Source organism: Brassica rapa, chromosome A10, assembly GCF_000309985.2.
Source record: "Brassica rapa cultivar Chiifu-401-42 chromosome A10, CAAS_Brap_v3.01, whole genome shotgun sequence".
NCBI classification, from domain to species: domain Eukaryota; kingdom Viridiplantae; phylum Streptophyta; class Magnoliopsida; order Brassicales; family Brassicaceae; genus Brassica; species Brassica rapa.
In genome coordinates, this window is record NC_024804.2 from 2,720,659 (window position 1) to 2,746,519 (window position 25,861).

Here is a 25,861-nt window from a genome sequence, read left to right on the forward strand (position 1 = left end):
TTTCACCTTTGAACCTCCAACCCCTTTACTCCACCACTAAGAGTTGAATCCAATAGATCTCTTACCAGATTTATATGTTAACTCGGCCTCTCTCTCCACAAAATCCGAAACACCTTGCTCAGGATGATGAGATTCGTCGACTAATCTCTTGTCGCTTCAGGTCTTCATTTGTGGGAGTATTTCGAGGCATAAGCCATTCTCAAAGCTCCTTGGTAATCTGCTAGCCCTTTTAGTTTCTGTTCTGAGCCGTAATTGCTTGTTATCGGCCTTACTGATTTCTCTTTTATACTGCAGTTGAAAAATCTCCAAGGCTCAAGCTTTAGCTGAATCTCCAGGTAAACCCTAGTGAAAACCCGTAAGGATTAACTCTGCTAAAACCAATGTTGCTTGCTTTAAGAAACCCGATTAATCTCTGAGAATACCGTAGATAAATCTTCTTCCAAACTTTACCGTTTGATAACCTCGTGTGTGTTGATTTCGTGTTACCGATACTGATCAACCTCTGTATCTGTCTTTATATCCCTTTTGCGAGGTCCTTCAATCAACTAACAGGAACCTCGGGATGCTTCAAGCTGACTATCGGATCACCTTGAGGAGTCCAAGACACTTCTCGAAACTCTTCCCAGGTAAACTCTTGGTCAACATGTCTGCTGCATTCTCTGTGGTGTGAACCTTTTGAACCTTGACTGAACCCTGCTCAATAACATCGCGTATGAAATGATATTTCCTTGTAATGTGTTTCGTTCTGTCATGATGCACACTATTCTTTGCTAGGCAGATTGCACTTTGTGAGTCGCAGTTTAGCTTGAATGAATCTGTCTTAAATCGTAGCTCTTCACACATAGCTAGTAACCAGATGCCTTCTTTAGTAGCTTCTGCTAGGGCCATGTATTCTGCTTCTGTGGTAGATAGGGCAACTACTTGCTGTAAACATGATCTCCAACTGACCGTATTGCCACCAACTCTAAACACATATGCTGAAACTGATCTTCTTTTGTCCAAATCCGCATAATAGTCTGAATCTGAGAAACCCTCTATATCAAACTCCTCTGTTTTAGTAAACGTTAGACACACATTAAAAGCACCATTTAAATATCTTAGGATCCATTTCACAGCTTCCCAGTGACTCCTACCGGGATTTGCCATGAATCGACTTACCACTCCAATGGCATATCCCAAGTCTGGTCTTGAACCGACCATTGCATACATTAAGCTCCAAACCGTGCTTGCATAGGGAACTGTATCCATCGCATCTCTCTCTGCTTCTATTTCTTCAGGTCTTAGGCTTCTTAGTTTAAACAGAGAATTGCTAGGTGTCACAACTGCTTTACTCTCTTCCATGTTGAATGTTCTTAGAACTTGTTTGATATATCTTTCCTGTGAAAGCTTTAGCACTCCATTATTTCGATTTCTTTTGATGTCCATTCCAAGAATTATGGATGCTGGTCCAAGATCTTTCACCTCAAACATCTTGTTTAAATTCTTCTTAAGACAGTTTATCTTACCAATGTCTCTAGCTGCCACGAGCATATCATCAACATAGAGTAATAGATAGATCATATCCTCCACAGTCGTGCCTTTGGTGTATACACACGGATCCTTAGAACAGCGTGTGAATCCTTAAGACATCATGAACTCATTAAACTTTTGGTTCCATTGTCTAAGGGACTGTTTAAGTCCGTATAGGGATTTCTTTAGAAGGCACACCATTTCTTCTTTTCCCTTTTCTATAAACTCTTCAGGTTGCTCCATGTAGATTTTCTCATCAAGAACCCCATGTAGAAAAGCTGTCTTCACATCAAGCTGTTCCAATTCCAAATCATAGTTAACCACTATAGACAGCATGATTCTTATCGACACATGTTTAACCACAGGTGCAAATATTTCATTATAGTCTATTCCTTCAACTTGAGTGTATCCTTTTCCTACTAGACGTGCTTTGAATCTAGGATCCTCGATCCCTGGAATCCCTTCTTTGTACTTATAAATCCACTTACATCCAATCATCCTTTGTTTCTCTGGTCTTGGAACTAGGACGAATGTATCATTCTTGTCAAGAGATAATTTCTCTTCTATCATGGCTTCCTTCCACTTCTTCCAGTGTTTGCTACGCTTAGCCTCAGCAACTGTTCTTGGCTCATCCAGCTCGATGATCGTAGCACAAGCCAGTGCATATGCGATGACAGAATCCCCATCCTCGTACCTTGATGGTGGTCTGATCACTCTCCGTTCTCTATCTCTTGCTAATACATAGTCATCTAAGTCTAGATGTTCAGTCTGTTCCAAATCTTCTCCCTCAGAGTCTTCATCGGTTTCACTTGAAGACTTTGAACTTTCTTGTTCTGAATTTACTCCACCTTGACCAATAGACTCTGCATTTTCTGAATCAGCTCCACCTTGACTGGTAAAACCGTGAGTTGATGGTCCTTGTATCAATTCAGTTTTGAAAGTCACTTTCTTAGGTTTCTTAGGTTTCTCAATCTTCTTCTCTGAATCATGATACAGCTTATCCTCATCAAATACAACGTTTCTGCTGTTAGAGCATTTACCATCTTCTGGTATCCACACTCTATAACCTTTGACTCCTTGAGGATATCCCACGAAAACTCCTTTAACAGCCCTAGGACTCATCTTGTCCTGTGTTATGTGAACATAAGCCACACATCCAAACCTTCTTAAGTGACTGTAATCAACTTTCTACTCTGTCCATAACTCTTCTGGGATTTTAAACTTTAATGCTGCATTTGGTGACCTGTTTATTAGATATACTGCAGTACAAGCAGCTTCAGCCCAAAACGATTTTTCCAATCCTGACTCTGCTAGCATACATCGAATCTTCTCAGCTATAGTTCGATTCATTCTTTCTGCTACCCCATTCTGTTGTGGGGTGTAAGTGCACGTTTTGTGCCTTTTAACTCCTGAATCACTGCACAGCTTATCCATTCTGACATTACAGAACTCTAGACCGTTGTCTGTTCATAGATATTTCAGCCTTTTCTTGGTAGTGTTTTCAACAAGTACCTTCCATTCTGAAAAATTCTCGTACCCTTCATCTTTGCTTCTTAGAAACCTGATCCATACTTTTCTAGAATAGTCATCTATGAAAGTTAGGAAATACCTGCAGCCTGATAAGCTTGGTTCATTTGAGACTGATCCCCAAAGGTCACTGTGTACATAATCAAGCCTCTCCTTTGATGTGTGTCTGCCTTCCGGGAAACTTTGCTTATGAGCTTTGCCAAAGACACATTTTTCACAGAAATCCAAAGTGTGCACTTCTTTTGGATTCAAATAACCTCCCTTAACCAAGAGGTTCATGTTCTTCAAACTCATGTGCCCTAATCTGGAATGCCATCTATTCGTTAGGTTTGTCTCAGCTCTAGCCACTGATACTTCTCCTTTTATGACAGATCCTTGTAGATAGTATAAGCCATCTTGATATTTTCCAGACAATACTTTCTTACCTTCTCGATAGAAGGTGACTTTAAAATTTTCCCCTTCATACTTGCATCCATTTTTCTCCAATTGACCATAGGAGATAAGATTTCTGCCCATTGATGGCATGTATCTCACATTGCTTAAAATAACTTGAGCTCCTTCAGAATTTATAATTTTTATTTTTCCAATACCTTTGACTTCACAATGGGTGTTGTTTCCTAGTAAGACTTTTCCGCCGTCTACTTCCTTGAAGTCATATAATACCTCCCTCTCAGGTGTGATATGGAAAGTGCAGCCAGAATCCATTACCCATTCCTTCATAGGATCGTGAGCGCTTGCGGTTAGGATCATGGGTTGCTCTCTGTCATGAGCAACATTAACAGCTTCATTCGATTTCCAGTTCTTCTTGTCTGGACAATCTTTCTTGTAATGACCCTTTTTGCCGCATGTCCAGCATTCTCTGGGTTTTCCTGGACCTCTTGATCTTGACTTTGATCTGTTGTTTCTGCTTTTAGATCTACCTTTCCATTTACCTTGAGGTTTAGACTCTGATCTTCCTCTTTCTGCTATTAAACATTCTGCATTTGATTTTGTCTTTCCAATAAGTCCTGCTTCTTTTAGCTCTACTTCTTTTGCATATGCAGATGAGGTAACTTCTTGCAGTGTCAGAGTTTCCTTGTTGTTCCCGTACTTGAGAGTATGTACTAAAGAATCAAACTGCTTGGGCAAGCTCGACATAACCTGTATTGCTTGATTTTCATCGCTGATTGTAATGTTCAAGCTTTCCAGATCATCTACTAACCTCAAGAAAACATCCAGATTCTCTTCTACACTTCGATGCTCTTCCATCTTGAAACTAGCGAACCGTTGCTTTAAGTAGATTCTGTTAGGTAATGTCTTAGTTTGGTAGTCCTTTTCTTGTGCTTTCCATACCCCTAGTGCAGTAGTCTGTTTCATAACCTTTCGCAGCACCAAATTACCAAGACTAGCACAAATCATGTTTTTAGCACGCTTGTCCATCTCCTTCCGAGTAAGAACCCCTGTACCGGGTTTAGTCTCCTTATCATCATCCTTGTCTTTCTCTGATGTAGAACTAGTGTCTTCTTCATTAAGCACACTGTCAAGATCAGCATTCTGAAGTTGCATCTGCATCTTGAATTTCCACATACCAAAGTCTCCTTTTCCATCAAACTTTTCCACCTCAATCTTGACTTTAGACTTCTTCATGATCTCACCAACAATCGTGAAATCAACACCAGCTAGAGTCTAGGTTTAATAACCACCAGAACGCAGCTAAGACCGCTGAAACCGTTCCTTTATAAACCTAACCTGATAGCTCTGATACCACTTGTAAGGTTTTAGATTGTATTATTGTCTTAAACCTTAGTTCCTTAGCTAGATTTGTTTAGCTAATGCTTGATCAATTAACCTTGATACGATTTGTTTGTTTGTTGTATAGGAGACAAGACACAAAGCTTTGGTTACCCAGTTCCCTTACGGTACGTCTGGGGGAAGAACTACGCTTCCAATCCACTATCTCAAGTATAAAGAGTAATACAAGAGAAGTAAAGCTCTAATCACTTCTAGACCGAATAATAGAGCTCTGAACTATTGACCTAGTTCTTATAACTTGATTGCTGTATGCTCAGATATGCTCAGACGATTTTTAACCAAAACAATCTGCTTTCACCTGCTCTCCACAATCTGATGTTGTTTTCCGTAATCATCAAGTCACTCTCACGATCCTCTTTTATACGAGCACCTCCAATAACCCTAATAGAGTTTGGGCCTTGATGTTTAAGAGACTTGTGGGCTTCGGTTTAGCCCATGACGAAAATCAGAGACAACTAACCCGACATGATATATTCTAAAAACCTAACTGAAGTAATTTAACCTCTCTTGACTAACAGTATCCCAAATCTGAGCTTTTGACAGTTTTGTGGGATAAGACCCATAACTTCTGCCTCTTCACTACTTTTGGTTCAGATTGTATTCTCTTGTATTGGCTTTATTGGGCTAAGACCGATAACTTCTGCCTAATTTTCTTTATTTCCTTAATATTTTCTTAAAGTGGTGTATGCTTTTGGTAATAAAATTAAGGGGTATGTGATACATACTACTGTATCTCCCAAGAAACCAAGCAATGGTCATGATAATATGGGACATGATCCTATTTGATCGCGTAATTAAAGTAGAATAAATACAGTATCTCAGCAGATGCTTAGGGAAAGGGATTAAAACAAGAGATGAAATTTTCTTGTGACGCACGAAAGGAATCTTTACTTAGAAGTCAACGCTCAGAAATATACTTCAACTAACTCTCTCTCACTCCCTCATTCTCGGGAACGTAGTGGAAGTGAGACCTGATCTCGCCGGAACCCCTAGAATGTCGGAAAATTGCGCACTCCGGCGAGCTAACGTTCTCGCTAATCACATACTCCAGTCACCTCCTCAGCCTTGGAACAACTCCCTCGCGCGCGAGGCATGCTTGCAGTACACGCCACCGGAGGTCAACGAGAGCTATGGCTTCCAAGTCAAGGAGATGAGGAAACTCCTCGACGGACACAATTTGGAGGACAGAGACTGGCTGTACGGGATCATCATACAGAGCAATCTGTTCAACAGGAAGGAAAGAGGAGGAGGCAAGGTGTTCGTATCGCCAGATTACAATGAGACGATGGAGCAGCAGCGCGAGATCAGCATGAAGCGGATCATGTACTTTCTCGAGAATGGTGTCTTTAAAGGATGGTTAACAGAGACTAGTCCTGAGGCTGAGCTCAAGAAGTTTGCTCTCTACGAGGTTTGCGGGATGTATGATTACTCCCTATCCGCCAAACTCGGTGTTCATTTCTTGTTATGGTATGCTCAAGAAATAAAATTAATAACAATATGCTTTTATATTCATTTCATATGACATGATTTGAGTTCAGGGGTAATGCTATTAAGTTCTTTGGGACAAAGAGGCATCATGAGAAGTGGCTGAAAGACACTGAAGATTATCTTGTCAAGGGCTGCTTTGCAATGACTGAGTTAGGCCATGGAAGTAATGTAAGAGAGAACTATATTTCTAGTGTCATCATATGACAACTATATAACGTGGTGATCTTTTGATTTTAATGGTTTCAGGTGAAGGGAATTGAAACAGTGACTAGTTATGACCCAAGAACTGAGGAGTTTGTGATAAACACTCCTTGTGAATCTGCTCAGAAGTACTGGATCGGTGAGGCAGCTATTGTAAGTAGTTTGTATGCTTCAAAACTCTTTTTCTTTCTTTCTCTACACTGATCTTCCATCCATATACTAACCTTTGGTTGTTCAGCATGCAAACCATGCAATTGTGATTTCTCAGCTTGAGATAAACGAAACCAACCAAGGGATTCATGTATTTATAGCTCAGATCAGAGATCAAGATGGAAACATATGTCCAAACATCCACATTGCTGACTGTGGACACAAGATTGGTTTGAATGGTGTTGACACTGGCCGGATATGGTTAGTAGTACACACAACTCAATGTCATTTCATGTACCTTATAATCCTTCTTTGAAGATTGCAATATTCATTATAGGTTTGACAATCTTCGGATCCCAAGAGAGAATTTACTGAACTCAGTTGCTGATGTTTCACCTGATGGAGAGTATGTTAGCGCTATTAAAAATCCTGATCAGGTAGCTGTTAAAACCATGGTTAGGAATCTTAGGATAAACTTTATATAGTTTTGTGGAGTTTCAGTGACAATGTTTCAAATTTTATAACAGAGATTTGGAGCATTCTTGGCCCCTTTGACCTCTGGTCGTGTCACCATTGCTTCATGTGCAATTTACTCTGCAAAGGTACATGTTTCAGCAATCCTATCTTCTCTGAGAATCAACTTGACTATACTTGCAGATTCTTAATATGTGGCAGGTGGGATTAGCTGTTGCTATAAGATACTCACTATCAAGAAGAGCCTTCTCTATTGTAGCCAATGGTCCTGAAGTGCTCCTTCTTGATTATCCAAGCCATCAAAGACGACTTTTACCACTCCTTGCAAAGACGTAAGGATCTTTATGACTACTACTATGTGATCCCTCTTGGAAAATTATTTTATCTTAACTGAATCTTATGTACACTAGATATGCTATGAGTTTTGCGGCAAATGACATAAAGATGATGTACGTGAAGAGGACACCTGAGACCAACAAAGAGATTCATGTTGTCTCAATGGGACTAAAAGCTCTTCTCACCTGGCACAATATGCGAACCCTTCAGGTGTCTTATCAAAACTTTCATGTGAGAAAGCTCAAATGGGCCATACTGATGTTATTTTAATTTTTCTGCTTGTTTTTTTTTTTCAAGGAATGTCGTGAGGCTTGTGGAGGGCAAGGTTTGAAAACAGAGAATCGAGTTGGTCATTTAAAAGGCGACTATGATGTGCAGACTACATTTGAAGGTGACAATAATGTTCTGATGCAGCAGGTAAGGCTAATGAACATAATCAGTGCTGTAGTTTTCCCTTGTTTTGACTATACAATGTTACTTATGTGGAGTTTAGGTAAGCAAGGCACTTTTTGCTGAGTATGCGTCGTGTAAGAAGAGGAACAAACCTTTCAAAGGATTGGGATTGGAACACATGAACAGTCCTCGTCCTGTATTGCCTACTCAACTCACATCTTCTACCCTCAGATGTAGCCACTTCCAGGTCATAATAACTCATATTCCTCTAAACCATTTTATTTAGATGAATTCAACTTTTTTTTAATCAAACATCACTTATATTTTGTCCCTAGCAGAAAAATGTATTCTGCTTAAGAGAGCGAGATCTTCTAGAAAGATATACTTGTGAAGTTGCAGAGCTTCAAGAGAGAGGAAAAAGCAGAGAGTTCTCCTTCCTCTTGGTTAGCATTCTCACAAAACAATTGGTTGCATATACTAATGGAATTCTCTCCTCATTTTCTACATCTCCTCTATGCTTGCAGAGTCATCAACTTTCTGAAGATCTAAGTAAAGCTTTTGCGGAAAAAGCAATCCTACAAGCCGTTTTGGATGCTGAAGCCAAACTGCCTGCTGGCTCCATTAAGGTAAACAAGGTCACTGTTAGCCATGGCCAGTTCTTGGCACAGTCTTGATGAAACATTCGCCTAACCACAAAATTTTAAAGATCTATTTTATGTAAATAGCATGCGCACAAAATTATCAAAAAAAATTATTAAGATTAATCTAAAAATGTTTATAGCACCCTGGCTGAACCATAATTTTCACTACTCTGAGCACAATATATTATTAGACAATATGAGAGTAAAGAACTGTTTCAATACTCTAAGCACAATAGTTGATGATCTTTTAGTTTGATTTTTTTTTGTAACTTATATAGTTATGAAATTTATTTATATATAGACTATAAGGTACGTGAAGACTAAAAGAGGAACCAAACTAAACTAACTAGCACCATCTATTTTGATGATGGGATGTGGTGGGTCTTGTAAGATCAATGTACGCATTGATCTGCATGGAAGAAGATCCATCGTTCTTGAGATATGGTTACCTCTCAAGGGACAGTGTTGGAGATGTGAGGAGAGAAGTTTCTAAGCTTTGCAGAGAGCTTAGACCACACGCGCTTGCACTTGTCACTTCATTCGGAATACCAGACGCGTTTTTGGGACCGATTGCATTTAACTGGATCGAAGCCAACGCTTGGTCTTAAATATTATGTTGTACTAGAAATAGTCCCTTCAATAATTTCAAAACATATTGTTGAAGCTGTCGCATTGCTGTATTACTAGTACTACTAGTAAAAGAGGATATTCTCAGCTTTTGACAGTTCTGTAATAATAACTGACAAATTACCATTATAAATAATTTGTTACAGAGGTTTTAGTGTATTTGTAGTTTGTACAATGTACTGTACATAGTAAAAACAAAGAGACTTTTTTCTTTTCTTGATAAGAAGAAAAGAGTTGTTCTATGTAGAAATGTTGTTGCTACAATAAGGCACAAAAGGAAAACAATGACAGACATTACACAGATCTATTATATTAATGTCACTGTCAACTTCTTCTGAAAACCTATTTTATCAAAAAACAGAAAATAAACAAAACTTCTGAAATTAATTTTACACCCTCCTCTTCGATGCACCATATATCATGTTGTTGAGACTAATTATTAAGACTCGGTGTATTTGAGTATTAGTAATGATTCATCTCTACCGGCTCTACCTACCAGCTAACAGTAAAATGGGTCGTCTATGAATGAGGATTTAACTTTTTTTTTAATAACCTACTTATATATAGATACTGTATTATATAAAGAAACATTTACACTTTAGAGCATGATTATCCCTAGAACCCATTATAGTCTCTTAATCAATTGTTTAGTAATAAATGTGTGTTAAGAATTTTAGTTAAGAGACATCTAAATTTTTGTCCTCCATTGCAAGTTTCTTAAATAATGGTTCTTAAACAAAATTACACAACACCAATCAACCATTAAAAAACTGAAGCTTTTTCTATGTAAAATTGTTAAACAACATAAATAGGGAGGAGAGTATCCTAATATATACGAAAAAAGGCAGAGTGATGGTTCGAGTTCACAGAAACACCACTGTAAATTTAATATGTATACCTTCAGAGACGGCGTTAACTTGGTTTAGGGCATCGAGAGCAGACTCAAAGGGGTGAAATGCTGTGAGCTGGACAACACGGCCAAAGCGACTGAGGTCGGAGACTGAGCTTCGGACGGCCTCAGTGTTTTGTCCAATCTCATCAAGACCATGCGCCTCGAAGAGGCCATAGCCAGAAGAAAACTCGTAGAGAAGGTACATAGCCATTCTCAAGAACTCGGCATCTGACACAAACTGAATCAAGAAGACAGACACTCACCACCATTAATCACAAATAAAGAATAAAATAAAAAACAAATCTCTTAAGACACAATCACAATCACAATCACAATCACAACCACAACCACAACCACAACCACAACCACAATGGTAAGACGATTCAGAATCCAAATGTATACAATCTCTAAAACAAATACAAGCACAAACTCGAAATCGCTATCCAAAGGCTACATTTGAACAAAATTCAAAGAGTAGAAAACGTACGAATCGGGAGTACAAACGCGGACTTCGTAGAGGTTGGTGGAGACGAGGACGCGAACGAGAGAACGGAGACCAGGCGCGTCTATTCCGTCGTCGTTGGTGACCATGATGATCGGGCGTTCGCCGGAGATGTGATCTTCGCCGTTAATCGCCATCGCTCCACAATACGTGACAGCGAACACGGTCACACAGGTGAAGAAGAAGAAGAGATCTTCTCTGTCAACGCTGATTTTGGCTGAATTTGGTCTGAGAAGGAGAGATTCTCTGCGGGAAAGGAGAGAGAGAGACAAAGAGTGTGAGCAAGAGGTGGTTCTTCCGTAGGGTTTCCAGGAACCAGCCTCTTAAGATAAATTTTTTTTTTTTAATTTTTTAAATTACTTTTGGGCTTAAGAGTCCATCTAAGAACCACCGATAATGCTGGTCTAAGACACTTTTCTAGTTTAATATTACACTATAAGACACTTCTTTCTACTAAAGGTAGTTTTTTTTAACCAAATTTACTTTCTGCTTATAAGCTAACTAAACAAGCTAACTAATGGATCTCATTTTCTCTTTCTTATCAACTTCTTCTCTTTCTTACCAAATTCTTCTTTCTCAGATCTAATTCTCTTCTTTTTTTGTTCAGAAGATTTGTCGTTTACATATTTTTCTTTTTAATTTTAAAATGTTCAAGACATTTTCTTTTAAGTTTTAAAATTATACATTTTTTCAATTCATCCACGACGTTCTTTAATTTTCACTAAATCAAATAACAAAAATTCTTTTTTTCCACTGGTAAATCTCCAATGACCTAACTAACATTGAGAGAAAGGTAGGGAGGCAAATGAGAGAGACGACAAGCTCCAATCTCCAGTTGCCATTCTTGTGGCCGAGCTAAGAAGCATCGGCGTGGCAGAGCTCATGACCTTAGATGACTACGGGTTTACTCCGACAGATGACGACGGTGAACTCATCTCTATTTGTGAATTCTAAGCTTGAAAAAACAGAGATCCATGATTACAAGCTTAGAGAGACAGAGATCCTTGATAAAAAATAAGACAGAGATCCATGGCTCCATCCAAGCTCCGCCGACAAGCTCCATTCCACCGCAGTCCTTTTTGTTCTCAACGATTTCAAATCTTCTCAATGATTTCAGGTCGCCGCCGCAACCTTATCACCACCAAGACCTTCTCCCACGATCCTTTGCTTTGATTGAGCTCCTCCCATGGCAAACTGAAACTCGAGCCTGAGATCCGGATCGAGCGAGCGTTACCCAAACAACTTCTTTTATTTTCATTTTAAGCCCTTCATAATTAGCTTTATTGTCATTTGACCCCAAATTCTTGAATATGCAAATTTGTCCTCTTTAATTGACCTTAAACTTACAAATATGCACTTTTTCCCTTGGTATATACATATGAACACATAATCGCAATGTATATTACAAAATAGAATCTAAAATGACTTAAATTAACTAAAACAAGATATTCATGCACTTATGTAAAGCTATGGGGTCTTTATTTAGGCCAATTCACAGTCCTAGACAATGCTTTTGGACAGGCTATCACATGTATGTATAAAAATATGTGTACACTTGAAACATTAAAAACCATTTCTAAGAGTTGTACACGTGTACTCAACGATAAATGTACACTTGAAACATTATGTAAAATTATCTGATATCCGTGTATTAAGTTAATGGATTTGTGTACATATTTTTGTAAATTGGTACTGCTCTCAGAGCCGGTCCGTGTATTTACCGGGCTGGAAGCAGAACTAAGAAAAAGTGGCCTATTTATGTTTAATTATTTGTAAAAAAAACTACTTTAAAAAATGTCACTGCGTAGAGTCTCGAACCCTCACCTTCACATAGCTCAAATTTCACCATTACCACTAGAGCTACTGGATAAATATTGTAAAAATGTGGCCGCTAAACTTGATAATTTAATGACGGCTGGAAGCAGCCGCTTCTCCCGCTTACCTCCAAGGCCGGCTCTGACTGCTCTAGGTTGAAAGGTTTACATGTTTAAATTTATGTACTTAAAAATAGTTTAAGTTATATGATATCCGTATATTATTGTACAAGTTAATTAGTGTACATGTGAGTTATTGTACATGTGGATAATAAAGTATTTGTGTACATGGTATAATGTACACAACAAATTGCTTTTAAAGTTGCAGTTTTGAATTTATCATGTTTTGTGGCCAAAAATAAAAGAAATAGTTTCAGTGAAAATTTATTTATTTCACTGTGTACATTGCCCAAGTTGAGTGGTGTACACTTATATCATTCTACATGTGGATAGTAACATTTGTGTAATTTTTTTCATGTACATATGAAACATATATTACTACAACAAGCGTACACAAAAAAAATGAATCATATCACATTGATATGTTATGCTTTTAACTGTATTTAGTATCTCATTTAGTAAATGTAAATCATTACTCAAGTTTACTAGTATCTCATTTAGTAAATGTAAATCATTGCGTAGCTGTCCTGTCTTATAAACCAATTAGTCCTGAAATTAATATCTACGCATATGAAAACAATATAGAAAACGCATTAATTATGATGATTATTAATCTGATTTAATTTCTGGGTGCAAGTACTCTATAAATAATTGGGTTGATTGATAGTTGAAGTCAAATACGACTTTAGACGGACCGCAAAAACGATATCTCGATGATGGGGAAACAAAAGGACGCACGTGAGTCCGTAAGGCAAATCACGCATCTTAAACTTAATAAATACTATATACGTATGTCTCCGTATATAATGAATTTTGTGTACTTGTGTTTTGATTAGGGGTTTTTGCCAAAACTAACCCACAACTTGATTTTAATTCCAAACCTATACCCAAACTTGAATCAAATGCAAAACTAACCTAAAAGCCTAGTGAAATTACAGCTCAGCCTCTTGTGACCAAACAAAAAAACAGAAGCCATTTTTACGAATATAGCCCCAGTAAATCGTCTAAGTCGTCTGAGATGTTGGAAGTCGTCTGGACGACTGAAGTGTAAGTCGTCTGGTACCAGTTTATTTTTAAAATAATTTATAAATCTTGTAAAAAAATATTTTGATGCGTAAAAAATAAAAATCAAGTAATTATAAACAGTTTTAACTGATATAAATTAAGATATGATAAAATTGATTTGTTTTGAAGATATATGAGTGGAAGTAGTGAATCATGAAATACTTTGGTTTAGGAGTTTGGCAAACATATGTTGTAGTATTGTATGTATTGTTAGGGTTAGATTTTGGAAAACTAAAATGTTTTTTTCAAAAATTAGTTTTCACCTATATGTGTTTATTTCTGTGTATAGTAAACACTTTTCAAGTTTGATTTGGTTTTATGAAGTGTTTAATTAGATAATTAAGTTTAGGGGTTATGTTTAGGGTGTGGACGACTTATATTTCAGTCGTCTGTTGAATAATTACCCGGACGACGTATATTTCAGTCGTCCAGACAACTTACTTGTAAGTCGTCCAGACGACTTACTTGTAAGTCGTCTGGAAAGTCTTCTATTTTAGTTTCCCGCTAAAAATATTTAATTTCCCGCTAAAAATATTAAACTCTTCTGGACGACTTACATGTAAGTCGTCTGTTTTAATTTTTTCACCAGACGACTGAAATGTAAGTCGTCCAGGAAGTCGTCTGAGTCAAAAATATTTAATCTAATTGGATTTTTTGTCTCCCTATATAAAGAAAAATTTACACATTCTCTCTCCTCCTCTCAAATGGCTGCAACAAAAATGTAATGTTCATCATTCTAAAACTCTCCAACCTCTCTCTAATCTCTTTGACTTGAAAACACCAAACTTTATATGAATTTTTCAGTTTTGTCTCATGTATTTCTTACTAATCTATCTCTTTTGCAGGTTTTTAATCAAATGGTACTCATCTTCCACTAATTTAGAGGTAGATCTATTAATTTTAGATATGTATTTTTGTGTGTTCTATAAATGTAGATTTATCTAATCTTCCACTCATTTTCTCTATTTTTAAGTCATTTGAACGTTTTTGAATATGCAGGTTTTTCAGATCTGGATTTGATGTGCAGGTTTTTCAGATCTGGAAGACTTCTTGGACGACTTACCTGTTAGTCGTCTGGAAGTCGTCTGGAAGTCGTCTGGACTTCCAGGAAGTCGTCTGGACTTCCAGGAAGTCGTCTGGACTTCTAGGAAGTCGTCTGGACTTCTAGGAAGTCGTCTGGACTTCCAGGAAGTCGTCTGGACTTCCAGGAAGTCGTCTGGACTTCCAGGAAGTCGTCTGGATTTCCAGGAAGTCGTCTGGACTTCTAGGAAGTCGTCTGAATTTTTCTGAGCGTTTTGGTAAGTTCTTATGTCTGATTTTTCTTCATTTGGTAACTTCTTGTTGTATAAAGTTCTTACTTTTTTCCCAAACTAAAACTCTCCAAACCCACTCTAATCTCTTTGACTTGAAAACACCAAACTTTATATGAATTTTTCAATTTTGTCTCATGTCTTTGTTACTAATCTTTTTTTTTTTGCAGGTTTTTAATTATTTGATACTCATCTTCCACTAATTTAAAGGTAGATCTATTATTTTAGATATGTATTTTTGTGTGTTCTTTAAAGGTAGATTTATCTAATCTTCCACTCATTTTTTTCTGTTTTTAAGCCATTTGAACGTTTTTGAATATGCAGGTTTTTCAGATCTGGATTTAATATGCAGGTTTTTCAGATCTGGAAGACTTCTGGGACGACTTACTTGTTAGTCGTCTGGAAGTCATCTGGAAGTCGTCTGGAAGTCGTCTGGACTTCCTATAAGTCGTCTGGACTTCCTGTAAAGTCGTCTGAAAGTCGTCTGAACTTCCTAAAAGTCTTCTGGCAAAGTCGTCTGAACTTCCTGGAAGTCGTCTGGACTTTTTAGAAGTCGTCTGGACTTCTTAAAAGTTGTCTGGTCTTGTCTACTCAAGTGGAATCCAAGCTTGTCTTTGTAGATGAATGATCTATAATAGTTTTGTTTGTGGTCTGTTTTATGAATTGCATGTATACTCTTTTAGTTGTGAATTTTTTGTAAAATCAGTAATAATGTTTTCCAAGATGTATTAAATGTGCTAACAATGTGTTTACACATTTACAAATCAATGAAATAATAGACTTCAGTAGCCTTTTTCTTATCTTTGGATCTCTCATATGCAATAATAAACTCCAATGGCCTTTTTCTCATCTTAATAAACAAAAATGTTGGTAAGAGATGGAAACAAACAATAGTAACTAGTCAAAGCATATCATATTTTTTATAAGTTTGCATTGAAAAACTTAGTCAAATTTAGTAAAACTAAGGGAGAGAACATATTTTGTAAATATGAGTTTTACATATCTTGAAGTTACTTATCACTCTTAAAAATACAAGTTATTCAAAAACTAACGTAGAAGACTTAAAAACTAGTGGAGAAGACGCGGATGACTTCAATCTAAATTGTCTAGACGACTAAACTATATGTCGTCTGGTCAACGCAGAGGTTATTTTTGCAATTGACTTTGAAATCTGTTATTTCGGACGACTGAAAGTTAAGTCGTCTACTATTGTTTGGTTAAAAAAAAAACTCCAAAAAAGCTAGACGACTTACATTTCAGTCGTCAGAGGTTAGTTTTGCATTTGACTGGATTATTTCAGAAGTTTGACTTTTTGGACGACTTACATTTCAGTCGTCTAGTGAAAATTAAAATAATAATATTTTTTTAAAAGTAGACGACTTACAGTTAAGTCGTCATAGGTTAGTTTTGCAATTGAAAAAAAAAACTTCAAGATTTAATTATATACAGACGACTTATAATTCAGTCGTCCACGAGACGACTGAAATGTAAGTCGTCCAGGATTTACGAGGTTTGACCAGAATCTCGGAAAAAAATCCTGGACGACTTACAATTAAGTCGTCTGGTGGACGACTGAATTATAAGTCGTCTGTGTATAATTAAATCTTGAAGTTTTTTTTTTCAATTGCAAAACTAACCTATGACTACTTAATTGTAAGTCGTTTACTTTAAAAAAAATATTATTATTTTAATTTTCGCCAGACGACTGAAATGTAAGTCGTCTGGGGAAGTCAAACTTCTGAAATTATCCAGTCAAATACAAAACTAACTTATGATGACTGAAATGTAAGTCGTCTAGGTTCTTTGGAATTTTTTTTGAAACCAAACAATAGTAGACGACTTAACTTTCAGTCGTCTCAGGTTACAGATTTCAAAGTCAATTGCAAAAATAACCTCTGCGTTGACCAGACGACTTCCAGGTAAGTCGTCTACAGCCAGACGACTGAAAGGTAAGTCGTCTACAGCCAGACGACTTCCCAAATAAGTCGTCTGACGAACAGATCTGGAAAAAAACTCGATGTCATACCTTAAATTGGTGAGATAAGTTCCTTAGCATACATAAGGCTTCTCCAAGCACACAGAATCACAAATGGAAGTCACCCACCCATAATCGTTAGCTTCTATGACTCTATGAACCATAAAAATTTTAGAATCAAAATCTTGAGTTTTTTAGCTCATTGTGGAGAGAAAGTGAGAGATATGTTGTGTTTAGTTCACAAGAATGGAAAAAGAAGAAGGGTAAATCGATTTTAGGAGCATTAAGAGCTTCAAATTGGTTGTTCATGGTGGTTGTGGTATTGATGACAATGGCAATCTTGTAATTACTTGAAGATGATGAGGGTGAGAGAGTAAAAATGTCATTTTCGAAAAAAAAAAATTAAAAAAAATTAATGGCATTTTTGTAAATTATATGAACTTGTGGGGTGAATAGGGCAAAACCAATTTTCAAAAAAAAAGGAGGTTAGTTTTGTGTTTGACTTTAAGTTATAGGTCAATTTTGCAAAAATCCCTTTTGATTATGTATTTAAAATGACTTGCTGTTAGATTGATGATCATTCATACTACTGTATACTATTAAACGTGGAGACTAGTAAGATGCAAAATATTCATTTTAAACAAATATATTTAAACTAATGATTCAAGAAATACACTTGATCAAAAACATTTAAGTCTACTATGACAGAAAGACGTAAAACATTCATTTATTTTGGAATACACTAAGCATGATTTTGGAAAGAGAAACAAATAACCATAATCTTGAGTCTTATATAAATGTTGTAGTCGTCTTTACTATAGAACTTATAACTTAGATTGCCTGATGCGAATAATTCAAAATCTTAAAATAAACATCAATGAACGAGAGCCAGTTTCTGTTTTTGAAATTCCGAAGGCAACTTCACATCGGTGGCTAATCCGAGAACCTCAAATAGTCGAATGAGGTACCAAGTGATATCTATCTGCCACCACTCCAATCCTTGCCTCGCCGATGATTCAAACGCGTGGTGGTTGTTGTGCCAGCTCTCTCCCATCGTAAATATGCTCAGCCACCTTCGATATATTCACAAAATACTCAAACAATGTTTAATAGTAAACAAGATGTCATAATATTTTTTTTTTAAATATGTCATAATATTCACATATAAAAAAATGTTTGTTTGCTTTCATTTTTCATTTTAAGATCAATTCATATAGGTTATCTGATATTATATTACCAAACGTTACGAGATGTGTCTTTAGTCCTCCACGACCTCGAACCCCAAATATGGCATGCGGAGTTTACGAGCCATGTCACGTGGTACCCTAACACACCTCCAACGCCCTGTCGTCATCAAATATTATCAAATTCGTAATTAATAGTTATATCAAGATGACAAGATCATGTTTCATATATATTATTCTTTGAGCTGCACACTAGTTAATGTTTCATACACATTATTTTGCAAAAATATAAAAAAGATTACCCCTCCGCATGTAAGGTAAGGTAAACCACCGTAGAGATAGAGAGCGGTCCAAAACATTAAGACGTGGAAGCCAATTGTCTTTCGTAGGAACCTATAGAACCATTGCTGCTTCAAGTCCATCACGTTGTTACGTCCACCACACTGTTACATTAGTTTCCATTGTTACAAACAACATAATACATCATATTATGAAAGATGATTATATTTATATCATGTACCTATACGTTACCTTATATTTTATATAAAGGGTGTCAAATATCCACATGACATGGCTGAACAAGAATCCTTCCTTAGGGCTATGTGGGTCACGGTCCGAGTCAGTGAACTGGTGATGGAACCTGTGTATGCTCACCCAATCCAGTGGATCACCCTGAAAATATTCAATATTCTTTCTCCAATCATACTTCAAATAAAAAAGCATTTAACATATATTATAATACTTAATTATTAGTTAGATTGACTTATCAATAAACCGGGTTTGGTTGACACAAAATATATATAAATAGTAAATCAGTGTTTGACCTGAAGAGCGAAAACTACAGCGTAAGCGATAGGATACTCAAGCCATTTTGGGAGCTTAAAGCTCCGATGAGCCAAGTTCCTATGATACGAGAATGTAATGAGCAGGTTAGTCACTGCGACGAGAATTAGACCGAACCGTAATGCTTCCCATTTGTAGTTAAATGGCGCCAGGAGACACAAAAAGTGCACCATCGTGACGGTTACCGCTCTTGCTACATCAGCCCACGTCCAATATCTCTGAAAATATGGTGTTTTCTCTTTACGCACCATGCCGCTTTGGCTAGAGCCATAATCTCTAGTGGGATTACACATAGCAGAGCCTTGAGGAATTGCACTTGTTTTAATTGTAACTTGTGAATTGTATAAACATATAACATAAGCAGATATGGGTATATATGGGCTAATGCTGTTGCGCCAAGGTCTACCTTGTTAAATGAAATTCACGATTCTTCTTAAATGCTCTCTATCTACCTCTTTTAATTCCATCTTTAATATAATGGCAGCAGCACATGTTTCACCCATCCCAACCTTCAATTAAAGTTTTTTTCTACTGCCTATATACTTTGATATACCGTTATGAAAGAAAGAAGATCTATAATTGGTAAATAGATGAGTTATTACGGCATCTCTACGTACCAGCTAACACTTTCATTGGCTTGTCTCCAAATAAGGATCTAAACTATACTAAAAGGAGGATACTAAGCCCTCTAAAGGTGTACACGTCGGATTGAAAAATTAGCCATTCATAGAGCAGCATTCGTCCACGTCATATAAAAGGGATTGAGCTAGAAAAGGCACGTTGGCTGGGCTTTGTAAAAAATATAATTTGCCCATCCTCAGCCCAAAACCTATTTTTCTCAAACTTGCCTTTCTCTCCCCCTCGACTCTTCCACTTCATCTTCTCTAATCTCTGAGTTTTCCGAGTTTCACGTTACTTTAGCCACTTATGATCAATCAGTGATCTTTAAACTCTTTTTCAATGTTCCGTTCCACCTCTCTATGATTCTTCATCCTTCAAATCCAGACGTTTTATGATATTTATCAACCACTAACTATAAATTTAGGGCCATACACACGAACCCTCACCTCCCCAACCAAGTTTTTGCAGTTCTTGATTTTTTACTCCCCTTTTCCGTTCTGGCTAACCTTGATTTTGTCTTCCTACTTTACTTTCAACAATCTGCATCTTTGCCGTTTTCTCAAGAGGTTGTCCACTCATCCTTTATTGGGATTATTAGGTTTTTATTCTCTCTTGCATGTTCAATTGCCATTAATGTCAATACCAAGAGCTTCTCGCAGATAAACATGTAATTAGTTGACTCCCTTTTGGATTTTCAGAACTGTTATCATTCTCTGCAAGTCAATCTTTACTTTCCCTTTTTCCGTCACGTTTTATACCTCTTATGAGTTTTTGATAATCAATAAACTAAATATATGTAGTAAAACCTATCATCTTACTTCGTTGATTATTCACATAATTATACTTTTTGTTTTGGTTTTGACTCTAATGATTGTTGCTGTTGATTGAACGTGATTTTAGTTGTTCTTTCCAGGTTCTGATTGCATCACCTCCAAGAAAAAAACTCAGGTTTGCTAATAGACGAACATGTTTCTTCGTTAATATTGTGGTACCCTATCTCTTTCATCATATGTTCTTAGTTGGTTCTTTCTTTCTCTACAGTCAGCTGATTGCTTCATGACTTTCCTACGTTGGCTTATTGAATCTCATATTCAGGAGCTGGAGGAGGAACTGAAGCTTCTCAAGAATCACTCTCAACCAAATATAGTTGTAAGCAATGAAAGCTTTCTGGATTTCTTTACAATTGGAGTTGTTGATCTCTTTGACTGTTGGCTTAGTGTGCTCATTAGTTTGCCGCCTATTACTTCTGATAGTTTGTATTATTCTGTAATCAGCACCAGGGTGATTACTATTAGAATATGGTAACAATGAATCATCTTATTATTGTGAACCACTTAGTTACCTTTCTTCGATTCAGACCAAATAGTTAACTGGTGGCTTTGTGCCGTGCTGGTTTGGTCTCAGTTTTCTGTGTACGTTCATAATGGGTTTTCTTAGCTTATAGTTTTGTTTGTCTTTCAGGGATGCAGCTGTCCTCACAAATGGCGTGTATGGCGACATAGATGATGGTACCATTACCGATAGCGATCTGAAGACAGAAAAACTCACACATTACATAGAGCATCCCCGTCCCATAGAGCCACCTGCAGAGGCAGCGCCTCCACCACCCCAGCCTCTTAAACTGACAAAGAGGGAGCAGAAGAAACTTCGAACCCAGAGGCGTCTGGCATAAGAAAAGGAGAAACAGGAGATGATCAGACAAGGGTTGCTTGAACCACCAAAAGCAAAGGTGAAAATGAGCAATCTGATGAAGGTTCTTGGGTCTGAAGCAACGCAAGACCCAACCAAGCTTGAGAAGGAGATCCGCACAGCAGCAGCCAAACGTGAACAGGCTCACACGGACAGGAACGCAGCACGGAAGCTAACACCGGTACACCAACTACTTCTTTGTTTCTTTTATAACTCTTTCATTCAATACCACTGAGAATTTTTTTTTTTATAACATGAAACATGGAAACAAGAACTTGTGATTGGTTTATTCGTAGAAATCTGTGTTTTTGTGGACTTATGGTCCATCAGAGAGAGAGAGAGAGAGAGAGAAGGTTTTTCTTTGTGAGAAGGTTCTTCTCATGGGAGATGGGAGAACGGTAAGTTTACACGACCTCCCCTGCTTTGTAATGCATGGTTTCCTCAACCTGATTGTTTAAAAATCTTGATTTAGAGCTTTTGGATGGAGAAGAGACGCTGGAAGAAATATTGGATCTTATCAGTGAGGAAGCTGGAGCATTGGCCACAGCTGAGGGAACCAAGAGCTTGAACTCAAGTTTCATCTAAACTAATGCTCTTCAGGAATTTTTAAAGGTAAAGAAGCCCTTTGCTCTTGAGTTGAGATTTTATTTGGTCTTCTCATTAGCATTATTTCTGTGAATAATCTTTAAAGGTCGATTTGTTTGTATCAGATTCAGCTTTGCAGAGTGATTGTTTAAAAAAAAAAAAAAATTCATCTGTTGCAGCTTAGTCGGTTGTGGTTGTGGTTGTTAAAGACAAGAGTGATGGCTAGAAGGCTAAGGAAGAAGATGAAGATCAAATGAAAAGTGGGTGGTTGGGTAAATGAGGAGACCGCAATAGTCTAAGAAGGTTGTGATTGAACATTTGAGGTCTCATAAGGGAAGTAACTATAAAATGATTTTCACCTCCTGGATTATTTGTCGATGCTGGAGGGGTTGTGATTAACAGAGTTTTCTTTGGTGGTGGACAAAAGAAAAATATTAAAAGAGATTTTGTTTGATACACTAAGCGTTTAGATTCGAGACTCCCCTTATATAGAGTAAAATTTAGGATCAGAGTTCTTAAACAAAGTAATTTCAAGCAAGTATATTTTCTGATTTACATCTCAGGACCTCTCCTGTGTCTATATACTAAATATTTTAGAGTATTCAGTCTCCTTATATTCAAAAATTCAGAAGCAGAGAGTATATGTTCTTACACACTGACTTAAGGCCGATAACATCATATAACAACATATTCTGTTTTTTTTTCAAATGCAAGCGGTATTGAATTCACATAGAGAGCACATACTTTGTTGGAGGCATGAGCTATGATTAAGCAACATCAGTCATCAAGACTATTATGTGAGAAAATCAAATTCTGTGATCATACAACGCAAACACAAGCTTATGAGGACAAGTTCTCCACACTTTACTTTATTATATCATATTGAAATTTGAGATGAATTGAAAAATCAACAAGACATGAGTTTTAAAATCCATCCTCGCACAAATTTCCGGCCACAACAACGGCTACTCGCCTTTTTGAACATGGGTTATAACTTATAACCAATCTATGTTTTAGAAAAAAACAATTAAAAATGGGAATAAAAACAGTTGCATGTTACTTTTTTAGACAAGACTTACACGCGCACAAATGAACATATATGTTACATTTATATGATTTTCAGTCATTATTTTCAGTTCATGTACTCTTCTTTATATAATCAATCGGCAAAGCCATCTGTGGTAAGCTTCAGTTTCTAATGAGGCATATAATTAATGAGTAAATCTCATGAAACTAAGGTTATAGGAAATCATGGATGAAGACTTTTGTTCCTAAGTATTTTGGGGATCAAAACGACATTTGAAAGGAAAAAAAATATGCATACCTATTCTTTTTATAATTTACAAAAAGGTTTATGAAAAAAGGTAGGTCACAAAAAAAATATAGTTAAAAATCCGTACTAATATGCCTATGATCCAAAAATAAATCTTTACGGAAAAGTAAACAACGAAAACATACATTACATTATATATATGCAAATTGAAACAGTTAATTACAAAAAAAAATAGTCATATGAACCCAAGTATATCGTTTTAACATGAAAACTCAAATACCAGAACGATCCAACATATATACACTCACCAGATATACACACCATACATTACTATGAACTGAAAAACAATAAAATATATGCAACCCATGGATAGGATATCAATCAATGTAATAGTATCCAAGAAATGGCAACCAAAAATTTCAAGCCAGCGTAATAAAAATTATGTTGACATATTACGTTTTTTTGTTAAAAATAAGGTAAACAGATATTTTAAAATTTTGACCAATCAAAAACGTGCTTAATTACTATCATTGTTATAATTTGATTAAACTATATTTAGAATCATATCAATTATAGGAACACATTTCTTTGTCATAGCTCACCAAAACATGAGCATTAACATCTAAATCTAGACACTAACCATAAGATAAGGGCCAGAGAAATTAACAGATCCACCATCTATACTACCGAAATATCTTCGTTTTGGGACAAACAAGCCACGAATAGAGAATGCATTGGAGATCCATCATGAGTGAGGCAAGCCAAAACTCACCTCCGCATGCATAAAATCGTACAGGCAGTGGTTCTACAAACAAGGTAAAACACAGCTATATAGCCCATAAACAAAACACAGTAAATAAGGTTATCATGAATCTATAAAACATGCAATCGCATATTCACTACTAAAAAGAAAAGTGAACATCACTAACCAGCATACAACCACTCTGTTGCAAATTTAACTAAACTCATATTTGTTAACAGATCAGGGCCATCTCGAACCATCATCTCACAATTTTCCATTTATGTCTATAAGATATTCCATGATACAATCGTCTACACTCGACAAACGGACATACCTTCATGTGTATTACTTTTAACTTTAAAAAAAATATAATAAAATGCTTGATCGTTAGGTTTAGAATGAAGCTAAAGGATTTTTAGGTTTTTATTGTGTTAGTCTCATACGAAATGCTATTTCTAAAGTTATACTGTTTGCATGCTTTCTTATGATATTTTTTTTGCTTTTGAAAATTAAAATCACAAACCACTTCAGATCAGTATGTATGATCTATTTCTCATTCTCTTTTGATATATTCAAAAAAATTCGCTTCCAAAATTTTGTGCAGATATTGAACTTACATGAATGATGTGTTGTAAATATAACTTTGGCCAAAGGAAATCATCAACAAACCATTAATAAAGGTACAACCGGATCTATACCTACTATCCAAGCTCAAAACTTTGTAAATTCTTTAGAACAAATTTATCAAATGATATCATATATTATATAAATTTAAAAAGAAAATAACATAACCACATTATCTGCGCGTAGCGCGGACACGGACCTAGTATCATTAATAAATCCCCAACGGCCAAGGCCATTTCTTTGACCATATTTCTTATCTATATTCATTTAAATACGTAACGTAACGATCTATAGGGAGATCTAAAAGATCGACTTAATCCAACGGTCAATATTAAGATATACATCAATATATTAGAATAGACAATTTATCATTATTTATTATATACTATTTCATATTAGTTTAGGAAATTAGGTTGATTTATTCTCTATATAAACTATACTTTTTGTAACATTATTTTTATGAGGGTCTAATATAATTTTTTCATTGTTTATTCTTATTAATTTGTCATGGTATCAGAGCAAGAGCAAGAACAAAACTAAAAACATCAAACACTTCTAAAATCTTCATTTTCATGTTGCTTTGCAAAAATTACAAAACAACAACGCTTCATTCAGAATTTCTTTATTCATGACTAGGCATGGGCGTTTTTAACTCAACCCGAAGTACCTACCTAGACCCGAACCGAAAAAACTGGAACCGAATCCGAACTGTTATACAAAAATATCCGAACGGGACTTATCAGCTTAGTACTTTGGTGTTTGGTTATAATCCGAACCGAACCGACATCCGAACTAGGATCCAAAAATATCCGAAATTAGTTAAATATGTTAATGTTTTTATATATTTTAAGATGATTTAGATATTTTAGGATATTCAAAATACTTTTTTAGTTTGTTTTAATTGTTATTTTGAATACCTTTTAGTTAATTTAGATAGTTTAACTAATTTTTAATTAGATTTGTAAATAATTTATATATTTTGAATTTTTTTGTCAATTTTTAAGGTTTAAAAAAATATTTTTGGACGATTTTAAACATTGGTTACATCCAATCCGAACCGAACCCGGAAGGAACCGAACCGAAACCGATCCGATAATTAGTAAAATCCGAATGGTACTTCTGAGCATAACACCAAAAATCCGAAAATCCAAATTACCCGGACCGATACTGAACGGTCCACCGAACGCCCATGCCTATTCATGACTTGAAGAAGAAGATTTTCACTCAATCATAGTTTTGCGGTCTTTGCAAAATTTCAAATCAGAAACCTTATTCTCTATTCATTTGTTTCTCAATTTGAAGCAAGGAAAATTCATTCAACAATTCAAGCATTCATTCATCAACTTTCGTATGGCTATTAGCTCACAAAAGATTCAGATTTCTCGACGGCAGTCTACCGGCAAGCGATTCACCCTACCGTGAAGATTGGACATCAAACAAGCATCTTATTGTGGGATGGATAAAACAAACAATCACCAAAAATCA

At 36.3% G+C, this 25,861-nt stretch overlaps 2 protein-coding genes and 1 long non-coding RNA gene across 3 annotated transcripts; 1 reads left to right on the plus strand and 2 right to left on the minus strand.

The window, feature by feature from the left end:
• Positions 1-5,769: 5,769 nt before the first annotated feature.
• Positions 5,770-10,139, plus strand: LOC103844048 (putative acyl-coenzyme A oxidase 3.2, peroxisomal). The gene is given in 13 exon segments (XM_033281719.1): positions 5,770-6,294; positions 6,366-6,483; positions 6,562-6,669; positions 6,755-6,927; positions 7,004-7,103; positions 7,194-7,268; positions 7,342-7,472; positions 7,551-7,686; positions 7,774-7,893; positions 7,970-8,116; positions 8,208-8,312; positions 8,394-8,495; positions 8,861-10,139. Coding segments are annotated over 13 exon segments (2,046 nt in total). The 5' UTR covers positions 5,770-5,821; the 3' UTR covers positions 9,119-10,139.
• On the minus strand, positions 9,895-13,349 carry LOC108870112. Its single transcript, XR_001956571.2, has 2 exons — positions 10,517-13,349; positions 9,895-10,267 (listed from the first exon to the last, which is right to left on the minus strand). It is a non-coding gene; the product is annotated as an uncharacterized LOC108870112 (long non-coding RNA).
• Positions 13,350-17,445: 4,096 nt separating this feature from the next.
• On the minus strand, positions 17,446-19,477 carry LOC103844045 (delta-9 desaturase-like 5 protein). The gene is made up of 5 exons (XM_009120818.3): positions 18,824-19,477; positions 18,531-18,671; positions 18,302-18,442; positions 18,053-18,159; positions 17,446-17,888 (listed from the first exon to the last, which is right to left on the minus strand). The coding sequence occupies exons 1-5, from the start codon at positions 19,133-19,135 to the stop codon at positions 17,690-17,692; spliced, it is 900 nt and encodes a 299-aa protein (XP_009119066.1). The 5' UTR covers positions 19,136-19,477; the 3' UTR covers positions 17,446-17,689.
• Between the last annotated feature and the right edge of the window lie 6,384 nt (positions 19,478-25,861).

Coding starts and splice junctions, on each gene's coding strand:
- LOC103844045 (XM_009120818.3), bottom strand. CDS start 19,135: ATGTGTAATCCCACTAGAGATTATGGCTCTAGCCAAAGCGGCATGGTG. Junction 18,672..18,823: donor CTGTAGTTTTCGCTCTTCAG/GTCAAACACTGA, acceptor GAATATTTTCAG/GGTGATCCACTGGATTGGGT. Junction 18,160..18,301: donor CTTACCTTACATGCGGAGGG/GTAATCTTTTTT, acceptor TGATGACGACAG/GGCGTTGGAGGTGTGTTAGG.